At 39.7% G+C, this 18,369-nt stretch overlaps 1 protein-coding gene across 4 annotated transcripts in view; it reads left to right on the top strand.

The window, feature by feature from the left end:
• The window catches only part of USP46 (ubiquitin specific peptidase 46), a 95,658-nt gene extending 89,963 nt beyond the window's left edge, over positions 1-5,695 (top strand). For 3 of the 4 annotated variants that reach the window (XM_077136856.1, XM_077136854.1, XM_077136855.1), the window contains exons 7-9: positions 260-457; positions 2,762-2,840; positions 3,728-5,695. In XM_077136856.1, the coding sequence (XP_076992971.1) occupies positions 260-457; positions 2,762-2,840; positions 3,728-3,829 (379 nt within the window). In that variant the 3' untranslated portion in view covers positions 3,830-5,695. The remainder of the gene's footprint in view (positions 1-259; positions 458-2,761; positions 2,841-3,727) is intronic. The other variant, XM_077136858.1, reaches the window with a different exon arrangement.
• Positions 5,696-18,369: the final 12,674 nt, after the last annotated feature.

Below are 18,369 nucleotides of genomic sequence, written 5' to 3'. Positions count from 1 at the left end.
CCCAAATGTTGTTATCACTCACTGGGAGGCAGAGGGCGGTGGCAGAGGGACACTGCTGTGCTTGTGTCTCTTTGGAGTCCTAGTTAGAGGAGGGAGGGCGAGTCAGGTCTAGATTAGCGAGCATCTAATATTCTTGTGAACCGTTATGGTATGAAGTTTATTGGACCCCTTCTGTTCTCCATTCGGTTAGGTGATGGTGGATTGTGTTTCCCCAAGAGGTGTTGGGTACAATTAATTTTCCCACATTGTGCGTTCTTAGGATGAGAGTGAAACAGCTGCCCATGATTTTGGCCCTCCACCTTAAGCGGTTCAAGTACATGGAGCAGCTCCACAGGTACACCAAGCTGTCTTACCGGGTGGTCTTCCCTCTGGAACTCCGGCTCTTCAACACCTCCAGCGACGCAGTGAACCTGGACCGCATGTACGACCTGGTCGCTGTGGTGGTTCACTGCGGCAGGTAGGGCGGCGTGGAGGCGGGCGGCGCGCTGTGAGTGGAGAGTGCCCGGCTGCACCCCTGCTGGACTGGGAGACGTATTCATGGTGCTTTAGGGAATCTCTTCCGAGGTCTTGTTTATTTATAATCTCAAAATAATTGTCAACATACCTGCGTACACATGTGAAATAATAGTATTAAAATAAGGATAATAATCTAAACGTTCTATTGTAAGGAAAATAATTTTAATCAATCTCTATTGGATAAAATTATTCTTAAGAGGAGTTTGAAAAGACCTGGAGAAATAAATGCTTATGTGATGTTTTCTATTTTCAAAACGTCAAATTACGTACATATAGTATGGTCACAAATGTATTTTAAAATGTGTGAATAAAGACTGGGAGAAGAGTTCAAATTTAATAATCTTCAGGTGATTGAAAATGGATTCTTTATAACTTTTCCAGTCTTTCTCTAATATTCTGTGAGTACATAATCAGAAAAAAACAGATATTAGGAGAGGGAGAGACGTCCCCTATATGTGGAGAAGCACAGTGTTTTACTGAATGTCCTGTGAACACATATTTCTTATTCAATAATTTGGTATAAATGTGGAAAAGTATACTGAAAATTCACCTGTTCATTATCTTTTGCTCAGTTGGGGCAGGCTGCGTTCCTTCCCAGACATAGTACAGCTTCCTCCTTGTCCTCCTAGAAGTAAGACTGCAGCATGTGGGCGGGCCACCGTGGCTCAGCAGGCAAGAATGCTCGCCTGCCATGCCAGAGGACCCGGGTTCGATTCCCGGTGCCTGCCCATGCCCATAAAAAAAAGAAAGAAAGAAAGATTGCAGCATGTTGTACAGCAAGCATCTTTTCCTCTCCATCTTCTGGATCGGATTGTGGTGAATCTGTCATTACTAAGAGGTGCCCTGTGAACACTCTCCCTTAATTTTCACTCTGTGTTTAGGTGGACTGGTACCGGAACCTATCACCAATCCATTTGAACACCCTTTGACTTATCTCATGCTTCACATTTAAGCCACTGGATATTTTTTTACATCCTCATTTGAGAAATATTGGCCAGTCATAAGCCACCTTTGTGTTTCCCCTGAAGAATAATTCTAACAGACATCCTTTCAAAGGACACAGGGGTTCATGATCGGGAAACTAGCTGTGTACACTATGTGTAAACCCATGGTAGGGCGGGAAGAAGTCTTGGGGAGGCTAGTCCTAGAACGCATAATGGTTGAGATGGGTGGTGGTGGTATAGACAGGTAAATGTGCCAGGGAGGCTTGGTGGGGGTGGCGGGCATGAGTGCTTGGCTGTGCCCTAAAGAGACCTGGGCTTCCATGGACCTCTGTGGGTGCCAAGAGGTTTGGGAACAAGAGTCTCTTTCCTGGGCGGGCCACAGTGGCTCAGCAGGCAGGAATGCTTGCTTGTGATGCCAGAGGACCTGGGTTCGATTCCCAGTGCCTGCCCATGTAAAAAAAAAAAGAGTCTCATTCCTGGGAAGACTGGGGATGCCACAACAGAGAATCACTTAAGGAAACGGATGACCAGCAGTATTTGGGCTCTGGAATGGTCAGTTTCAGTAATAGGAACATGAGGTCACAGCAGCCCAGCAGCAGGAATGAATTGGTGCTGAGTCACACATGTCACTGAACTAGAGTTCTTTAAGTTTCCATGCACCAGGGTTAGCCTGTGCATAGGGGTCACGTGGCTTTCAGGTACAGGCGCCCAAAGGCTCTGAGGTTCTGGAGCTGAACCTCGTCTTCCTCTTCCATGCCAGGATTTTTCTTCTCTCAAATCTCATGTCATTACATAGGCCTTCTGTCACCACCTTGTATCAAACATACCCCACTTCTCCAACCATCACTCTCCTGTTACTCTACTTAATTATTCTTCATGGCACTTAGTCCCACTTGACATATACCTATGTTCAGTTCGTTCATTGTCTACCCAGCCTCGACCCCAAGCTCCAAGAAAGGGGGATTTTGTTTTGTTCACTGCGTTTTTCCCCCAACAGACAGTAATTATTTGTTCATGGTTGTTGAATTTGAATGTCTGTTTTCCCCATTGGCTTGCGAGTCCTTAGAAGGCATATGTTTTATACATCTCTGTTTTCCCCTGTGCCTGGCACGGTGCTTGCACACGGGCACTCCTCCATAAGTTGTGACAAACGCTTGTAGAGACTGTAGCGAGTTATATCAAGTTCTTTTGCCAATATTTAGTGCTTTCTAGTGAATCACTGCTTACGAAGAGCTAAATCGAGTTTTATAAAGAAGTAAATACTAACCAGCTAACTTTCCTTTGTTTTCGTTCTTTTCCAGTGGTCCTAATCGTGGGCACTATATCACTATTGTGAAAAGTCATGGCTTCTGGCTTTTATTTGATGATGACATTGTAGAGGTGGGTATGCAGATTGTTTTCCTCTAAGAGTAAGGCCTAGATGGCATTTTAGAGTATGTGGGTGTGTGGACATTTTAAAAATAGACCTGTTCCTCATAATCTAACTTGAAAACAACTTAAATTGCTCTCAAAACTAAATTCTACCACTCTCCATTCTCTGTGGGCAGTGAAGAAGGGGCATGTGTGAGCATGGACTCCCTCTCACTGTGTTCTTGCTGAGCTGCAGTCACCCACAGACATAGAGTTGCTCTGCAACTGCAAATTTTATTTATATCTAAGTCCTCTTGCCTCCCATGTCTAAGGCCTGCTACAGACTAAGTAAGAGACTTCAAAGTTCTATTACAATTCTTTCATTGTAGTAGACACTTCTGCACAATGCATTGATTGCTGTTTAAAAACAATATAAATCTTTTTCAGTCTGTTGGGCCTTGAAATCTTTATCTTACACAGCACTATTCCCTGTATTGATTTTGTTGTAAAGGAACGCTAGCTGGAGTGAACTCGGCTCTCAAAGACATCATCTCACTAAGGTTACTGTTTTATTGGGAAAGTAATAAATACTCAGGTAGTCTGAAAGAATCAAAGTTATCCCAAAGACACACCCAGTTTGCCATTTGAAAAACAAAAGTACTGGCATCTTCGAAGAGTACCTACCTATGCTTGCTGATAGATGAGTGACATTCTTCCATAGCTATTTGTAATTTGTGTAGTGTTGTCCCTAGGTCAAGTCTATTGAATTATCCATTTGCTATTGAGAGTTCCTAATTGTGATGCTATAACAATAAATACTGTTTGCTACGTTTTATTGTGTATTCCTTTAGTTTTTCTTTCCTTCACCTGGTAATCGTGCCAAACAGTTGTATTGTTTTCTCTCTCTTTTATTGCAGAAAATAGATGCTCAAGCTATCGAAGAATTCTATGGGCTGACATCAGATATATCAAAAAATTCAGAATCTGGATATATTTTATTCTATCAATCAAGAGAATAACTTAAAGAACTTGGAACTAATTCAAGTGGGGGGAAACGTTCAAAGCACCATTACCTGGTTTCTCTCCAGGTTTTCTTCTTCCCCAGTGGCCCACCAGTGGTATCACTCTGAGTCTCAATGCTCTGGATATGTTAGGCTCTCTCCCATTTTTTTTTTTATTACATGGGCAGGCACCGGGAATCGAACCCGGGTCCTCTGGCATGGCAGGCAAGCATTCTTGCCTGCTGAGGCACCGTGGCCCACCCCATTTTTTGTTTTTTACATGCAACACTACTCTTGGTTTTATTTTAGTCTGAGGTAGAGTTAACTGCAAACAGATTATAGTAAGATTTATTGAGTAACAGTTGCTAATTTTAGGATTGGGTATATGCTGTGCCACTCACTATGTCTGGCTGAATTAGAACATTTCCAGTGAAATGTCTGATTTGTATTTTGGGTCTTTGCTAAACTTCATAAGTACCTTCCAGGGTCTCCTTACAATGCATTCCTTTTATCTCATCCTTGGAAGCAGTGCTACCCATTTTTAGCTTCTCTGCCTCTTTTCTGACAGAAGAACCGGGTAGATGTTTACTTTCTTGGGCTGCAACTATAGCTTTAAGTTTGTATAAGTAAGAAAACTTACAAGTGAGTAACCTCGGTATTAAAACCGTCCTCCTTGTGGAACCAGAGTGAAGAGAGGCTGTTGCGAGTGGTAGCATCTGCGCTGGCTGTGCTTCCTTAGCCATTAGAATTCCAGGGGTTAAGAAGGTGTGGAGCTCAGGGCAGGCAGAGCCAAGAGGAGGAAGTGTTGTGGACCATGACAAGTTAACTTTTCTTACCTTTCTACCAAAACGAAGTTTCAGGAAAATGACTATACACGGATTGTTTTTAGCGAACCCCTTAAAAACCTTTTCTTCTGTGAGGTCCTGTGAGAAGTACGTATCCTTTCTGACACCGCTCGGCTTTTCAAGGTATCTTTCCAGTCCTTCTGATATTTTACAGCCTGTGGTTGCAGAGCTGAGATACCACGTCGACTTCACCTGGCACAGCTCTCCTTAGCCAGAAAATACCGACATCATTCTTGTATCAGGAATAACGAAAGCGCTGCACCCTGACAGCCATCCACTGTACAAGTGTTAACTTTTTAACAATTTCAGTCTGTTTCCTGAGGCACTGGCAAGTCCCAGGGCTAATCCAGGAATTTCCAAGAGGAAATACTGGAATTAGCTGGGTATGAAGGAGGGTCATGGGAAGTGTCAGTGAGCAGGTGAAAGAAGGAACAAAATGGTGGCTGTCCCTTCGGCTAGTCTCCTAGAATGCTTGACAAGATGGAGTTTTTGGAATAACCTCATCTCGCTATAGTTACTTTTACTTATTTTCATTTTTGTTGTATCTGTATTTATTAGAGCATTTGAGTATTAGTACCTTTTATTAAAAGGGTCAATTCGGTGTTTTGCTGTTAAGCTGGTTTTTGGTTTCCTACAAATATTGTGAGTTATATTTATTGGCTTCTCTGTGGGAAGTCAGTGAACTTCCATACACAATATACTGTGAACGTATTTTGTTACCTAATAAATCAGTGAATGGACATGCAAACTTTTGGCAAATGTGAACTAAAATTGAAATTGAAAATGTTAGTGGCCATTTTGCAACAAGTAAAAAGATAGCACTTTAGCTGAAAACTGGATTTCTTATCTTCGAAATATCTTGAGCTGCTTACTGCTCAGAACTTAAATAAGCATGCCAACGCTTCATTTGTTCATGTTTGAGGTGAAATATTTTACTTTTCACTGGAGAAGACAAAAACAGGGTGATCTTCATGTTATTGTTTTAAGCAAGTGACAGAAATATACCTTGCCTTGTTTAGAGGCTAATTCATATTTATAAGTATTTTGTCATTTTTTCCTCCACTAAACATATGCAGTAATCACTTACCTCAATGGTAATTCTTTATTTTGTTTTTAAGGAAGGGTACTTCCCAAGTGAAGCTGATTGACACAGGGAAATATATTTGACTATACGTTATAAAGTTTTAAAAAAGTGATGTCTGGTTTCTAATATATTTAGAACTGATTCATAAGAAAAACTGTTAAAATTATCTTTGAAATGACTCTTGGAGCTAATTTGTTAGAAAAAAGTTTCAATTGGAAACCTACAAAAATAATACTTAAATGCTAAAACATAGGTTCCATGCATTTCTTTTTCCTTTGGGGGTATAAATAGTTTTTCCCAGTAACTTAACTGCAGTTATTCTTTTTAATAATATAAGGTCAATTAAAATTCAGTATTTGTGGATAAATTTTTAAAATGAAAAAGGTAAGGTATGAAAAATATTGCAAAGACATTAAAATTGGTTGTATGATACAGGAGAAGATTGGAAAAAGATAAAAATGCATTTATCCACCAACTCTATCAGTTTTTTTAAACTTTAGTAATTTCTGCCCTCTTCTTCTTCTATCAATGAAACAAACACTAGGCAGCTACATTTTCTCCCCAATCATTTCACTATATGTGAAGATAATAGCATGCAAACGCATTTTTTTTTTGGTTTTACTCTCTCATTTTTTGTGTAAATCAGAGACTGGTATGGGATATGTGAGACCATCCTGTGGTCACTAATAGCACAAAGGCTCAGCAATATTCTCTCAAAGGGCCAAGCCAGGGCTTTTGTATGCCAATTCCTGGCAGGAGTGAGCAGGCCTGCTGTATTTCTTTTAACTGCTGAGTATTTTAAAATAAATTACAGTGTTTGACATTTTCAAAAGAGAGGAAGTAAATATTTGCTTTATTGGGTTAGTATCTAGATTATGGTACAGTATGTTAAAAAGAAAAGTTGTTTGTTTAAAAATAAATTTTGGTAAAATCTGACATCCAGTCCTATTATGTTAATACATTTTCCATTCCAAGGCAATATGAAGTTGGCTGGCTTAAAGAGAGCCAAGGAATAGCATGAGTAGGATGTTGGTTTGAAAAGGAGGCCAGTTATATTTGGTTTTGTGGTCTGGTATATTTTACATTTAAGATAAAAAATGGGGGAAAAATCACAGACATGGTTCCTATGCATTTATTTTCATGGATACCCTTAAATTCATGGGCATGTCTAACAATGAACTATATTCTAACTGGAGCTTAGGACTTATTTTAGATATTGGAGTGTAGCTTTATTACAGATGGATTTTTATCTTTAAACATTGCATTTTGATCAACTTTGTATATTCACGTGTATTAAAATATTGTGCACTAAATGTTTTGCCCTCGTTTGCTATTATATGGTCAAGGCATTTATCAGCACTATTGTGACTAACTCATGTAAGTGGCATGGATCAGGGAAAATTATTTCCTGTTTTTCTGCCTAATTAATTTTCTGTTTTCCAGTGCTACATTAATTTATTTTTGGCTTCCATTTCTGTATAATCAAAAATAGTTGTGTATTTGTGTGGTGTTCATTTGATTTTGTTGCTAAGAAAAGTTTATAATTTTTATTTAAAATAATCTGTACCTTATTTTTTTTTAATGTAACCAGTTCAAGCACTTTAAGCAATAATGTCAATCTTGTGAAATTTCACTTAGTTTAATCCCCTGCCTCTAAAACTGTTTGCAAAAAAATAAATAGGAGTTCTCTTCCCAAGAGAATTCTATCTGGGTACTCTTACAAACATGAATTTAAACTGCTGTGTATGACATATGAGTCAGTGGTAAGTGTCATGTTCAGGTCATCACTCAGATATTAATTTTGAAGCAGCGGACATGTAAACAACATTTTAGTCATTGTAATATGTAGAGTTGGAGCTACTGTGAAGGTTTATAAGGTCAGTGTTCTAGAGATAGCTTACCACTTTTCCGAGTGAAAAAGATAACAGAATTAATCTAGAAACCAGTATCAGAGGCATAGCAAATTAAGACTCTCCGTGACAATAAGAATTTAGGGGTAGATAATGGCATCACAATATGTTGCCTGGCTGGGATTGGCATATAAAATCCCCTTAACCAGTTACAAAATAAAAGATACAGTCCCAAGATAAGGAGACCTTCCAGCTCTATGAACCTGTCTTAGTTTTTAAAGACTGCTGTAACAAATACTACAGACTGGTTGGCTTCCACAGAAGGAATTTGTCTCACAGTTCTGGAGACCAGAAGTCTAAAATCACGGTTGTTAGCAGGATCATGCTTTCTCTAAAGTCTAGCATTCTGGTGGTGGCTTGTCAGCAATCTATAACTCAATCCCTGCCTCTGTCACATGGCCATTTCTCTCTCTCTGTCTCTTGTGTCCAAGTTTCATCTGTTTATAAGGACTCCAGTCATATTTGATTAAGGTCCACCCTGATTGAATTTGGCCTCATCTAAACTAAGAACATATTCTACAAATATGTTCACATTCACAGATGAACACAGGGTTAGGACTGGAACATGTCTTTGTGGGTGTTTTAGTTTCCTGGGCTGCTCGAGCAAATCGAGTTAAAAATGGGAATTTAATGGCTCATGGTTTTGAGGTTAGGGAAAAAAAATCCAAGGCAATGCTTTCTCCCCCAAAACTGTGGTGTTCTGGGGGCTGGCTACTGGTGATCCTTTGTTCTTAGCTTGTCATATGGCAAGGCATATGGTGGCATCTCCTGGTCACTCCCTTATCTTCTGGGTTCTGTTGATCAGTTTTTGGCAGCTCCCCCACCCCCCCCCCACCATTTCATCCCACTTATAAAGGGCCCCGGTAGTAGAATTAAGACCCATCCTGATTGGGCTGGGCCACACCTTCACTTAAGAAACCTCTTCAAAAGTTCCCCTTACAATGTGTTCATACCTACAGGAATGGATGAAATTTAACTCCAAACCACCAGAGAGGGGGACATGATTCAGTGCATAGCAGGTGGCACCAGCAACTGGCTTCTAGGCAGGAACAGAGAGTGTGACCCTGACTCTGCTATACTGGTTGCCAGTCTTCAGCTTCTGGATCTTTTAATGAGCTGCAGGGAGCCCGGCTTCAGGAAGCACCAGCAAGGGGCACACCACTCCCTGCATTGGGCTGCCAGAAGGGGACAGGTGTGGGTTCCTGCCCTGTGGCCTCACAGTGTTTCTCTGAGAACCAAGACTCAAGCATGCGCTTAACATGTTGTGGGCTTCTTTTCCCACCCAGTCACTTCCAGGAGTCTGAGTGTGGCTGTGAGATTGTCATCTAAACTGGTTTGCCAGGGCTCGGTCATGGAAATAAAACCCCACAGACCAAGAACAGGGGAATGTGAATTTCCAGGTTCCCATCCATCTTCTCTTGGGGCAATAAGGTTGAACCTGCCTGCAGCCTATTGGGAAAGTCACCTGCATCTGCGAAGGCCACAGGAATGGAAGTCTTTCTTGGGAATGATTTTTACTTTTCTAAACTTTTTTTTCTCTGTCTATTTGATGGAATTTGTATAGGGTAGGCCTGTCACCAGTATGACAATTTCTGGAGAATGAAAAATACTCCTCATTTCTCCAAATTTTCTTCCATCTCTGTTCATTAAACTTAAATACCTTTTATAGGAAGTGAAGCCTTCCATTTCCATTGTCTTTTATTGACATGAAGATAAAAATATTTGCCCTACCCCACCTCAGGGGTACTTTTGATGGTTGAGAAATTAGAGGGAAAGACCACTGATAGTTCTAAAGACAAACCACTTAGATTTTTCCTAGAGATGCCCCATGTGGGAGATTTTTAATAAGGCTTTTATTTAGCACCTATTACATGCTAGCCATTGTGATACAAGTTGGGGGATAAACAGGTATACTGGCAAGGATCTCTTCCTTACTTTCTTGCCTCAGAAGAAAAGTTTGTGGAAAATAAGTTTGAATTGCGAAGATCACATGGGAAGCTCATCACAGTTCCACAGAGTTTAGTGTTAAGTCCTGAGTCTTATGGTGCAGATGGTACTGTTATTTAAAGCAGGCCAGCTCCTTTTTTCTCTTGGATCCACTTCTGGAAGCCCAGCTTTCCTTCCTGCTTGCTTTTGGTGTTGCCTTAGCGACCAACATAAGCCTTCCTTTCAGCTTCTTCTAGGGGTTACACAGTTTCTAACACAAAGTTGTAAATCAGTTAATTGCAGCAATCGTTTTGAGTATTTTGCCTCAATTCTCAGGTTAAAAGAGCCAGAATATTGAAAAGTCCTAATAGTGGGTTTTATGAACTAAATATCTGTCATTTATAAGCACTCTGATCCCATTATTACAATAATGGATACAGTCTACCCAAATTTACCAAAATAAATAAGAACATGAGCGTGTTTAAGCTGTGTGACTAGTGATTTTATTGGTTTGTCAATTGCGTCTGTTCCCTTTTTTAGGTTCCCTAATAAACCACATTAGAAGCTCATAAATAAGAGGAGAATAACTTCATTTTGGTCATGAGACACCAGAATCAGAATTGACATTAGGTTTTGTAAAAAAGGATTTCTAATTTTGTGCTCATTTCCCACATATTTATTCATAATAAACTTTTATTAGCAACCTTGAGGCATCATATTCAAGGCATAAGTTACAGTTGTGGATCTTTCACTTTTTTTTCCTCTCGAAGTTGTATGTCAGGTAGTGTGGAATTCCACAAACTCCACAGGAAGGTTGGACACTTGTGTTGTAGATTGAAATTCTATTTTGTTTTCCCTTCCTCATTTTAGGGGGCTTAGAGGGAAGACGGACACTTAGTTCTTACTTGGCTGGAAGCAAAATAATTTGATAGTTGACACCATTTATATATATTCAACCAACTCCTCCTGTGGTCTGACTCAACTGTATTTGTACTTCAGAATCTCTCAACTCACCTCTGGAAGAACATTCTGTGCTGAGGCAACTGAAAATAAACACAAGAAAAATTTTAAAATGAGCCTTCAAACCTTTTATTGCAAGCTAAGTCTTTTCATTTTAGAGCTTGTGTCTAGTTGGGCTAAGAATTGCCTGTTTTCCAATCTAAGGGGATTAGAAAAAAAATATTTTTTAATGGTTATGAAACGTGAAGAAGAGATTCATTCTATTAAGGGAACAAAAGTTGTTTTCTCTGTAGAATAAATTGCTTGGAAATTGTACTTGAATGAGTCGTAGGAGTGCACAGGACGTTCAGTGGTCAGATGATCTCACCTTCCATGCAAGAGACCTGGATTGGATTCCCAAACCATGCACCACACACACACACACACACACACACACACACACACACGCAAGGTAGATAACCTCTAATTAGCAGGTTCTACCAAGTCTAAAGAGATTCCAGTTGCCCCTGAACTTTTGCCCATCTCTGCTACCCCCAAACCCAGAGAACAACAACAGAAAGTATAAATTGGTAGGCTGGATTTGTTGTATGTGCCAACTTTTTACTTGAGTCTTAGCACAGGGTGGTGCAATGGTGGCTCGGTGGCAGAATTCTCTTCTGCCATGCTGGAGACCCGGGTTCAATTCCCGGTGCATGCCCATTCAAAAAATAAGAGTCTCCAGCAGAAGTTGGGACAAAGGCAGTGGAATGGAGAAGAAATGCTATCCTGGATGTTTATTAACTGAACTTGATCTTTAAACTGGGAGGCCATTTGAGAAGTCTGTGTAAAGGCTTGATGAAGAATGAACTCATAGCAGAGCCTACCCTCATATGGGAATTTATGCAGAACACAAGAGAATAAGGAGGCGTGAGCCTCAGAGGAGTTAGAATAGGGGAACAAGGATAAGGTCCTTGTAGCATTACTGCTTAGCTTATAGTCTTGAATCTCCTTGCAGTACTTGCCCCATTGGGTTAGATGAGCCCCAGTAAAACCCACAAGCACCCTAGCTGATATGTGACTTGCAGATTCTATGCCCTTTCCACTGTTGCCCTTATCTTGCTCTCTGATGAGAATTTTATACTCAATTCAACAGTAGTGTGCAAAAGCTCTGGACTTGGGACCACAAGCCCAGTTGGGTGCGATACAGGGGAGCCACTAGCTCATGCCACCATCATGGCATGTCCGGGATGCAAAGGATCTGGAGGCACAAGATAGGTGTTCAAGTCCTGATGTTGCTTCCTGGTTGGGTGGTATTAGAGGTTTGTGGCCCAAGTCAGATGTGGGACATAATGTTGGGGTTAGAGTGCTATTAAATGGTTATTTTGTCAAAAGGGACCCTATCCTCAAGCCTTCAAGGGAGATGTCAACACAACTGTCAAAGTAATGGAGAACATACGGTAATGGCTGAAGTTACTGAAAATACTTAGGAATTAAACAGGCATTATCCAATGCTATTTGCATTCCATTCAATCCTCACAATGTCCACAATGCATGAAAGGTAAGATTGAGGAAGGATGATGTTCTAGTTTGCTAGCTGCCGGAATGCAGTATACCAGAAATGGAATGGCTTTTTAAAAAGAGAATTTAATAAGTTGCTAGTTTACAGTTCTAAGACTGAGATAATGTCCCAATTAAAGCAAGTCTATAGAAATGTCCAATCAAAGGCATCCAGGGAAAGATACCTTGGTTCAGGAAGGCCAATGAAGTTCAGGGGCTCTCTCTTGAGTGAGAAGGCACATAGTGAACTGGGCCAGGGTTTCTCTCTCATCTGAAAAGGCATGTGGCGAACACGGCATCATCTGCTAGCTTTCTCTCCTGGCTTCCTTTCATGAAGCTCCCTGGGAGACATTTTCCTTCTTCATTTCTAAAGGTCATTGCCTGATGGACTCTGCTTTTGTGGCAGTGTCATTCTGCTCTCTCCAAATCTCCTCCTTTCTCCAAAATATTTCCTTTTTTTTATAGACTTCAAGTAAGCTAGTCAAGACCCACCCAAATGGGTGGAGACACGTCTCCACGTATTCCAGTTTAACAACCACTCTTGATCACATCAAGATCACGTCAAGATGTGACTCCCTAAGTCACATCTCCAGGGAGACGATCTAATTACAGTTTCAAACATGCAATGCTGAATAGAGATTAGAAGAAACGGCTGCCTTTACAAAATGGGATTAGGATTAAAACATGGCTTTCCAGGGGCCATCCATCCTTTCAGACCAGCACAGAGGAGAATAAGAAAAGTAGCCTGACTGATAAGAATTAGCTTGAGCACTTCGGAGGCCTGGCACTCACATGTGCCCCTGGGTGTTCTGTTGTTGGATATAACAATCCCCCAGGACAATAACATCAGGCAAGTAATTTTGGATAACTCTGGACTTCAGTTTTTTCCTAATCTGTAAAATGGGGTTAGAGCAGGATTGTGAAAATTGAGATAATGTTCAGAATCTGCTGGAAGGCACTGGGGTGTGGCATGGTAAAAGTGACGAACTTTGTTCATTGTATGTGGATTCCTGGTACCTTCACGCCTAGGGGCTCCTACCTAGACCCCTCAGGCGTGGCTGTCTCTAGAACTCATGAGCTTACTGAGGTGGCAGAGCCCCTATTTAAGGCAGGGTCTGACATGGTAAGATCCAGCCTGACCTCAAGGTTGCTGGGAGTGGAGGGCATGGAGTTTGTTTCAGGAATCCCATAAAGGAAGGTCCCAGTTCTGTCCGGATCTTGCTGTATATGCCAAAGAGCTTTCTAGAATCATAAACTGGGGGACAGTGAGGGGTAGGGTGGAGAAGCAGACCTGTAGAGGTGACGGAGAAGACAAGTGCAGGGTCTGGTGCCCTCTAGTGGGCAAGGCCTAAAATTCCCCCTGATTTTCTCAAAAGTTCCCAGAACTTAAAGATCACAAAGCTGTGTCTTCTTTTTATATATTTTCCATACATTAATTGTCCATGGGTTTTTGTTCTCAAAAAAACTGACAACTGATATTTTGAGTCTAAACCCAGGCTTAAGTCACACTCAGCTTTCTCCAAAATCAGACAATATATTGAACAAAGAATGACCAGGATCAAAGGAGAGAGGAAAATGAGCTCCAAGAAGACAGAGTGTCTATTCACCTCTGAAGTTTTTTGCCTGAAAATGGTTGTTGAGTGAACAAATGCATGAGTGGGAGAACCTAAGACATAAGAGAAGACAGTCATTCCTGTTCCGTTTAGCTTCTTATTGTTAGAAAACAGCGAGGGAAGAAAGAGAAAAGAAGGAAGGAAAGAAAAAATGGCATCTTTGAGAAATTGATGTAAGGGTTTATCAAGATCTCAGAGCCCTTATTTTGAGAAGTACAGAGAGCACAACTGCCATAGCAAGCCGACTAAGTAACAAATCCTCATGGCCATATCTGAGGGTGACTGACTATATTGTCTTTTTTGTGCTATTCAAGTTTTGACTAAAATTCTTTTTATGACTGGATTTTTGTGGAAAAATATCATAAGACTTCTTCAAAAGGTCTTATGATGGGGAAAGGTATGCATTGATTATTTTAGAATTTCTGGAGAATTGCTTTGCAATCTTGGAGCAGTCCTATATTATTATTATTATTATTATTATTATTATTATTATTATTATTTTGCAAGGAGGGAAAGAGTTCATTACTAGACACATAGTAGGAGAGCCCAAAATCTGTCTTCTTGAACTACAATAATTCAGGTTGTTTTATTAGAGTAAAGATGGGCAGAGTTTAGGATAATGAGCACAGTGGCCCCAGATGATGTAATTAGAGATGATTTAACTATTGAGCATGTGCAGATTGATTACGTGCTTAGTCACAGAATGTAAGAAAGAAAATGGCAGATTGAGACATAGGTAATTTACAGGTTAAAGTGTAAGCTACTGTGTATGTCAGGTGGGCCAACTTTGGCTAGATCCGATCTTGGTCATCAAGATAATTTCAGATTTAGGGTGGGTTAGTTCTGGGCTGACCCAAGACCCTTCATTAATACACATTTTGGGGCAGTCTTTAGTGATTACAGTACTCTAAAGTTGTAAAACCAGATAACGGTACAAATGAAGGTTAGTCACAGGGTTTTTACAATCACAGAGGCAGAAGATTAAGGGTTATACAATTACTATCAGAGATCAAGGCAGCTGGATTACAATTCAGAGATTTCAAGTATTTCCCTCTGTCTACTCCAATATGCCAGAAAGCAAAAGCGAATATTTTATATAACAATTCAGTAATCAAAATCATCCCTTAAATCCTGATTTCTTGGTTACAATTTTTTCCTCTAATTTGATAATTATCTCTCAATCTTGAGGGATATCTGGGGGACAACTCTCTAACTGCTTCAAGGCTGAAAAGGGGCATAGTTATTAAGGTATAAGGAGATGAAAATGGTTGTTATTCTTGGAGAGTCCAGTATTCTGAGTTTCAGAGCTTCTCTGGCATTGGAACAATCTGGAGGTTTCAAGTCTCTGAAAAACAAACATAATAAGTAAAATTTTATAGAGCACAGGGTTTCCAGGAACACTGTTACTTGGGGGCTGCCATATTATGGAAGTTTGCAACATCTGGCTGAAACTTGCATAACAGTAACCTCTAGGATGACCTCTTAACTCGATTTGAAATCTCTTAGCCATTGAAACTCTATTTCTTTACCTCTTTTCAGTCAACTAATCCAGATCAGTTTCATCACATTTTTAATTGAAATTTGATTTCTTTCAGTTTTTTTTTTTTAAACCATTGCTAAGTTGACCCATGGCCATGTTCATCCTTGGATCTTATGTCTCATGATGCCAGGGCCAGGCTTACACCCCTGGAAATTATGTCCCATGTTGCGGGGAAGCTCAGAGTTTGGCTTAGAGAGAGACCCCATTTGAGTAACAGCAGAGATTTTCTGGAAATGGCTCTTAGACACCAATCCCAAGTATGTTCAGTTTACTATTATAGAAAAAATTCTATAAGGGCAAGCCTCAAAATTGAGGCCTTGGCTTATTAAATTGGGACCCCCTCTTGCTTAAGAAAATGTCAGGAATTCCCCAGGTGGGGAATCTTAATAGTTCTATTTTTCCCTGTCCCTCAAGGGACTTTGCAAATACTTTTTAATTTTCTGTCCAAAATACCCTGAAATGCATCATTGTGTAACATTAACTTGTAGAAAACATTAAGATTTTGTTCCTTATTCCAGGTTCTGTATCAAATAAAACTGAATTAGGTTGTTTAACTAACTAGACAGATTAAATTAGATAGTGTCAATTTTGGACAAAAACATTTTTCTTTTTGTCTCATACAAATGTTAAAGCTTTAAAATATAGGCAATATTTTCTTTGCCTTGTATATTGATTTACCTTAGTTTTAACAATGTCAGTTTCATCACATTTTTAATTGGAGTTTGATCTCTTTCAGTTTTGTTTTAAACTGTTACTAAGTGGACCCATGCTGACTTTCAGAGCTGGAGAACCAAATCTGATTTTCAGGTGTCATACAGACACTTAAAGTTCCATGGAACTACTAGGCTATACAAAGAGTAAAGCACCTCAGAATTTAATAATAATAGTTAAAGCTTACACTCTAAGCTCTAATTTTTATGAGGATTTTTAAATGAAGCTGCTTTCAGAAATAAAACATTAAATAGTTGTTTTATATTAATTAACCATAGCAGAGGTTTTGTTGTGATTTACTGTTACACATTTACCAGAGTTGTTCATTAAAACAGATAAAATATAATTTATATATTTGTTCTCCCTCTCTTTTAAAGTTTTTTCTTGTTACAATGGAGTTCTGACCTATAGCTGAGCACATATACTTTTAGAAAAGTATTAGAACAAATCAGTGCAAGTGACAATTTGGCTGTTTCTGTGATCTGTAGCCTTTTTTTAAAAAAAACTTTTTTGTTGTACAGTATACCATATATACAAAGGAAAGAAATAAAAAAGCAATAGTTTTCAAAGCACTCTTCCACAAGTAGTTACAGGATACATCCCAGAGTTTGTCATGGGCTACCATACAATCCTCTCATATTTTTCCTTCTAGCTGCTCCATAATATAGGAGGCTTAAATTTTTTTTTATCATCACAATCTACTTTTTTTTCCTTCTTTTTTTGTGAAAAATAACATATATACAAAATAGTTATAAATTTCAAAGCACAGCACCACAATTAGTTGTAGAACATATCTCAGAGTTTGATATGGGTTACAAATTAACAATTTTAGGTTTTTATTTCTAGCTGCTCTAAAATACTGGAGACTAAAAGAGATCTATCAATTTAATGATTCAGCATTTATATTCATTTGTTAAATCCTATCTTCTCTGTATAACTCCACCATCACCTTTGATCTTTCCATCCCTCTCTTTAGGGGTGTTTGGGCTATGGCAATTCTAAAAATTTTTGATATTGGAAGGGTCTGTCACTATTATGGGGTTGGGAGATGGAACTATCTGATGTTCTGGAGAGGCTGGGCTAGGTTTCAGGACTTATCTGGACTAGGGACCCATTGGAGGTTGTAGGTTTCTAGTGCCTGGAACCCTTGTGGAATCTTATATATTGCCCTAGGTGTTCCTTAGGATTGGCTGGAATGGTCCTAGTTGGGGGTTGGCAGGTTATGATAGGTAGCAAGGTCTAACTGAAGCTTGCATAAGAGCAACCTCCAGAGTAGCCTCTCGACTCTATCTGAACTCTCTCTCCCCTGATACTTTTATTAATTATACTTCTTTCCCTCACTTTGGTCAGAATGGAATTGTTGATCCTATGGTGCCAGGTCTGGATTCATCCCTGGGAATCATCTCCCACAACACCAGGGAGACTTTCACCGCTGGATGTCATGTCACACATAGAGGGAAGGGCAATGATTTCACTTGCAGAGTTGGGTTTAGAAAGACTGAGGCCACATCTGAGCAAGAACAGAGGTCCTCCAGAAATAACTCTTAGGCATGCCTATAGGTAGTCTAAGCTTCTCCGCTACCTACATAAGCTTCACAAGAGTAAACCTCCTGATCGAGGACATGGCCTATTGATTTGGGTGTCCCTAAAGTTTGAACGGTATCAGGGGATTCCCTGATAGTAAGGTTTAATAGTTCCGTATTCTTTCTCCCATCCCTCAGGGGACTTTGCCAATACTTTTTGATTATCTGCTTAATATACTCTAGGATGTTTCCAGGCAGTACAATAATCAATACAGGATTAAAGGACCTCTTTCTTATTCTGTGCTCCCTGTGTTTCAGTTGTTCAAATGAGCTATACAGATAGGTTGAATTAGATTATGCACTACAGAAAATTTCAGTTCCAGATCAAATAAATCTTTCTTCCATTGTTCTCAAAGAGTATGTGTGGTTCTAAAATACAGACACTGTCTTCCTTACCCCTATGTTCTGAATTACCTTAACCCCAACCTGTTAGGCTTCATTCTTATCTCTAAATATCAGGTTAAATGTATAAAACAGCCTCTCAAAATCCAGAAATAATAATCACCACTGCAGACTTAATGTGTCTGCTCTAAAAGCTTATAGTCTAGGCCCCTGTTTTCTTATAAGCATTTTCTAAAGGAGACCATACCATTGTTGTTCGTTTGTTTCTGGCTTATTTTGTCTCACCAAATGTCCCACATGTTCATTCATTTCGTTGCATGCCTCACAACAATGTTCCTTTTTTGTAGCAGCACAACCTTCATTTATAAGTATACACCTTCGTTTGCCAATCTACTTCTCTGTCAGTACCTCCTTCGGCCACCTGCATTCATCAGGTATCATGTAGAGGGCCCAAAGTCCACAGCCCATCAACATTCTCAATTTTAGATAATTTCATTGTTCCCAAGAG

Source organism: Tamandua tetradactyla, chromosome 19 (genome assembly GCF_023851605.1).
Source record: "Tamandua tetradactyla isolate mTamTet1 chromosome 19, mTamTet1.pri, whole genome shotgun sequence".
Classification (NCBI taxonomy): domain Eukaryota; kingdom Metazoa; phylum Chordata; class Mammalia; order Pilosa; family Myrmecophagidae; genus Tamandua; species Tamandua tetradactyla.
This window is presented reverse-complemented; position numbering and strand designations above follow the sequence as displayed.